We start from the raw sequence: 4,329 nt of genomic DNA, 5'->3' as shown, positions 1-4,329 counted from the left end.
ATGTATTTGATCTCTTGTATTGTGAAGATATCAAGTCGCATTCATACCGTTTCTACATTTGTCAACATGTGGTGCCACGAGTAGTGCCTAAGGGCTTTGTGGCCCAAGTAGTCTCTTTGGGCACCGAGGACAGCAGCAGCGGCGCCATGGACTGCAGCAGCGAATCGTCTCCTGACTCTGTTTCTGACGATTACTCAAGCGAAAACCTGAGTTCAGTCCCCGCAACCGACGGTTAATCTAGCGAAAGTTCAGTCGTCTCGCTGGCCTCGTCTGATCTGGAGGATGACGTGGAAATCGCGGCGCATATGTACAAGGTTATGGATTTCGTGGTCCAGGAAGACCGCCCCGCTCCCGCGCAGCGCCGCGGCGAGAAGCCTTCCCCCGGTGTGCAGCCCTCCGCTGACGCCATCGTTAGTCTGCCCCTGCACGTCGCACAGGAGGACCGCCGGCGATTCTTCCTGCAGGCTGGCGAGGCCGCGGAGAAATTCGACGTGAAGTTGGTCAGACCTCACCTCGGCAACCTTGTGGCGCCCTTCCTCGTCAAGGGTAAGGAAGATGTCACCCGCGCCTACATCCAGCACATGGAGGACTTCGTTCAAGGAAAGAAGCCCCTGCGGATGCCGGTTCAGATCCCAGTGGATTTGCAGCCCGTGACGAAGGCCAAGCAGCCCCCGGCATTTGGCTTAAGATGCCGTCCAGGGAGGAGACTTCGGAATTCTGCGCTCTCGCAAGGCAAAAGACCGCGCGCAGATGCTCATGAAGTCCGCGGCCCTGAGACGGCCTCCCCCGACATCGCGCACTACGGCATAGTCATCGGCAAGGGCGGCGCCCGCCTCAAGTACATCCATGAGAAGTACAATGTGCGGGTCAGCGTCCACTAGGACAGGGAATCCCCCATCACTGTCTCAGGAAAGTCGGCCAATCTGCGCGATGCCATCAAGAAGCTGGAGGAGCTCGTCCAGCGGGACGTGCTTAAGCAGTGCGTGTTCCTTCCGGTGAATATCCTTCCCGAGGACATCGGCGTTGCCAAAGGGAAGGGCGGAAGCCACGCCGCCAAAGTCCAGGAGGAGTTCGGGGTCAAGCTCCCGCGAGCACCGTAAAAGGCCACTAGTGGTCGAGGGGCCTCTGAGCGCAGCTGAGAAGGCTGTGACCTCCGTCGAGCGCCATGTTGCCAAGGGGCGCCGCCTTCATGAGGAGCACGCCGAGAGGGGCTGAGGGAGACGTTCCCCGTCTGCGTCGAGCTTGGCCGGATCGCCAAACTCATCGGCAAGGGCGGATTCCGAGGCGCAACGACAGGATCCAGCTCCCTGAGCGGAACCAGCCCGACGCCCAGATCCTTGAGACGGGCCTCAAGGAGAACGCCCGGGCCGCCGTCGCCGAGCTCGAGCTCATGGTCAACCTCAATCGCCGCCCCGAGCACGTCCTCGTGCTTCCGCATCAAGTGCGAAGAGCACATCCTCGTGCTCGGCTCCGAGCACACACACACACACACACACACACACACACACACATATATATATATATATATATATATATATATATATATATATATATATATATATATATATATATATATATATGTTTATATGTATGTGTAGTGTCCCCGTAAGTGAAAACAAGTATGCCCGTAACATCAGCAGCCTAGCCGCCCGCGACGCCCACCCACCCGCGCAGACACCTCAACCCCCCCCCCTCCCACCCCCCACCCCCTCCCGCCCGCCCACAACGCGCCCGCGACCGCCGTCGAACCCACCTCAAGCGAAGGGCGTTTTTCCTCGCCTCGCCCCAACCCGCCTCGCCTTAATTGCCATTGTGAGGGATCCTTCTTGAGGCCGTCACTCTCACGCCCGCCAGGGAGGCATCGCGGAGGGAGTGGGGAGGGGGGGGAGGGGGCTTGGTGGGGGTGGCGCGGAGTGTGGAGGAGGGAGTTAAGTGGAGGATGTAGATAGATGGATAGACGCACACACTCACACACACACACGCATATATATATATATATATATATATATATATATATATATATATATATATATATATATATATATATATGTGTGTGTGTGTGTGTGTGTGTGTGTGTGTGTGTATGTATGTATGTATGTGTATAGATGTAGATAAATATATATATGAACACACACAAATGTGTGTGTGTGTATATATATATATATATATATATATATATATATATATATATATATATATATATATATATGTGTGTGTGTGTGTGTGTGTGTGTGTGTGTGTGTGTGTGTGTGTGTGTGTGTGTGTATATATATATATATATATATATATATATATATATATATATATATATATATATATATATATATATATATATATATATATATATATATATATATATATATATATGAATAAATTAATATGTTTGTATTTGCTCCTCCCAGTCCCCAGGAACCCAGCCTCCAAGCCTCATGTAAGTCTCCTTGATCTCATCACGATAATGATGTACTTTTCTTAAAAGTGAGAACATAAGAAGCAGAATAAAAACTCTTGTATGCTCTACTTTCCATTTGCTTTCACTTTTCCACCATGAATAGCTATTCATTTCAAATTCTGCTAATTCATTTTCGTGATTAGGGAAATGTTATATTGGGAACGAAAGAGAAGAGAGAGAGAGGGGTGGGGGAGGGAGGGAGGTAGAGAGAGAGAGGGAGAGAGAGAGATTGGGAGAAAAAGAGGGGGGAGAGAGGGGTGGGGTGGGCTAGGGAGATAGAGAGAGGGGGGGGGGGAGAAGGGAAGGAGAAAAGGAGAGAGGGGTAGGAAACAGACAGGTAGGCAGACAGACAGACACACACATAGAGACAATGAGTACATAAAAGGCAATACTTTACACACGAATCTTACACATTTGTTATTTTTCTAGTAAGCCAGTAGTTTGTTTGTTTTTCATCCCATATAAGAACATGACTATAATTTCTCCACACAGGCTACTACAAGTCTGGAATTCTAGAGCATCTTCATAGGAAATTGAAATTGTCTGTAATTGATTTAGCAGACAATTTAGTCTTCGAAGAAAATGAGATGTAAATGTAGAAGGGTTTTTTTTTTATCCATAATCTATGTTCCTGATAATGTCCACATGTTTAATACTCGATCACATGCAATATCTTTATAATTTTGACGTAAATATGATCCTTTTATCCCCAATTCCGAGGCCGCTAAGTATAACACCGAGTATTGAAGAGTAAAAACAAATAATGACGTTTCGAGTCAGTTAAGTCTCCTCTTCAGAATCCATTCCGATTTGCTCGTCTTTGGAGAAATGTCGCTTGCTTTTAAATACCCAAAGGTGTTGTTCCTTTCTTGTTGTGGTTGTGTTTCCTTTCATCTTTGACGACACGTTACTATGTTCCTATTTGCGCAGGTGTGTACAATTTTATAAGGTAGCATGACAGTTGCATTTACTATCACGTTAATTCAGTATAGCAATTTCGGCGTCTGTATTACTCAGTAACGCTGATTCTCGTTTTCATTCGAAAGCAAAGAGAGAATTGGTTAAACGTTATTACCTATCTATTCATTTGGTTACCTGATTTATTTGCCTTACCTATCTACTCATTTACTTGATTTATTTGCCTATTGTCTATCTCTTAAATTATTTAGCTATCTACTTATCTCTTGACGAGAGCTCCACTCACCTAGAATGAGAACCACGATGGACAGCGGCATGACGAGGGACGCCACCATGAGGTCGGTGACGGCGAGCGACAGGAGGAAGTAGTTGGTCATGTTCTGGAGTCGGCGGTCCCACGAGATGGCCAGGATGAGCAGGATGTTGCCGAAGAGCGTGAGCAGGACCACGAGCAGCGCCACGAGCCCCCACCAGTTGGCCGCCGTCCACAGGGGCCTCCCGTCGACGCCGCCCTCGCGAAGGGAGTCGTTGGCGGCGCCGCGGAACCACCACGACGAGTCATTGGCGGGGGCGTCTAGCGTCGGGCTCAGGTCGTCCACGCTGAGCGACGTCGGGGCCAAAGCGTCCTCCTGGCTGGGCATGGGGGACGCGAGGGGGAGGGGCAGCCGGGGGACGCGAGGGGGAGGGGCAGCCGGGGGACGCGAGGGGGAGGGGCAGCCGGGGGACTCGAGGGGGAGGGGCAGCCGGGGGACGCGAGGGGGAGGGGCAGCCGGGGGACTCGAGGGGGAGGGGCAGCCGGGGGACTCGAGGGGGAGGGGCAGCTGCGGGACTTGAGGGAGAGTGGGGATGCTGGGGAACGTGAAGGGGAGGGGTAGCTGGGGAACGTGAAGGGGGGGGTCAGCCGGGAGGCGTGGGGGGAAGGGGCAGTGGGGGATCGGTGAGAGGGAAGGGGAAAGGTT

At 51.0% G+C, this 4,329-nt stretch overlaps 1 protein-coding gene across 1 annotated transcript in view; it reads right to left on the bottom strand.

Moving 5' to 3' along the window:
- Positions 1-4,038, bottom strand: part of 5-HT2B (5-hydroxytryptamine receptor 2B) — a 170,737-nt gene extending 166,699 nt beyond the window's left edge. The window contains exon 1 of the mRNA XM_070122882.1: positions 3,657-4,038. Within this exon, the coding sequence (XP_069978983.1) occupies positions 3,657-4,011 (355 nt within the window). The 5' untranslated portion in view covers positions 4,012-4,038. The remainder of the gene's footprint in view (positions 1-3,656) is intronic.
- Between the last annotated feature and the right edge of the window lie 291 nt (positions 4,039-4,329).

This window comes from Penaeus vannamei, chromosome 1 (genome assembly GCF_042767895.1).
Source record: "Penaeus vannamei isolate JL-2024 chromosome 1, ASM4276789v1, whole genome shotgun sequence".
Lineage (NCBI taxonomy): Eukaryota > Metazoa > Arthropoda > Malacostraca > Decapoda > Penaeidae > Penaeus > Penaeus vannamei.
The sequence above is the reverse complement of the archived record's forward strand: the minus strand, read 5'-3'. Positions and strand labels throughout refer to the sequence as shown.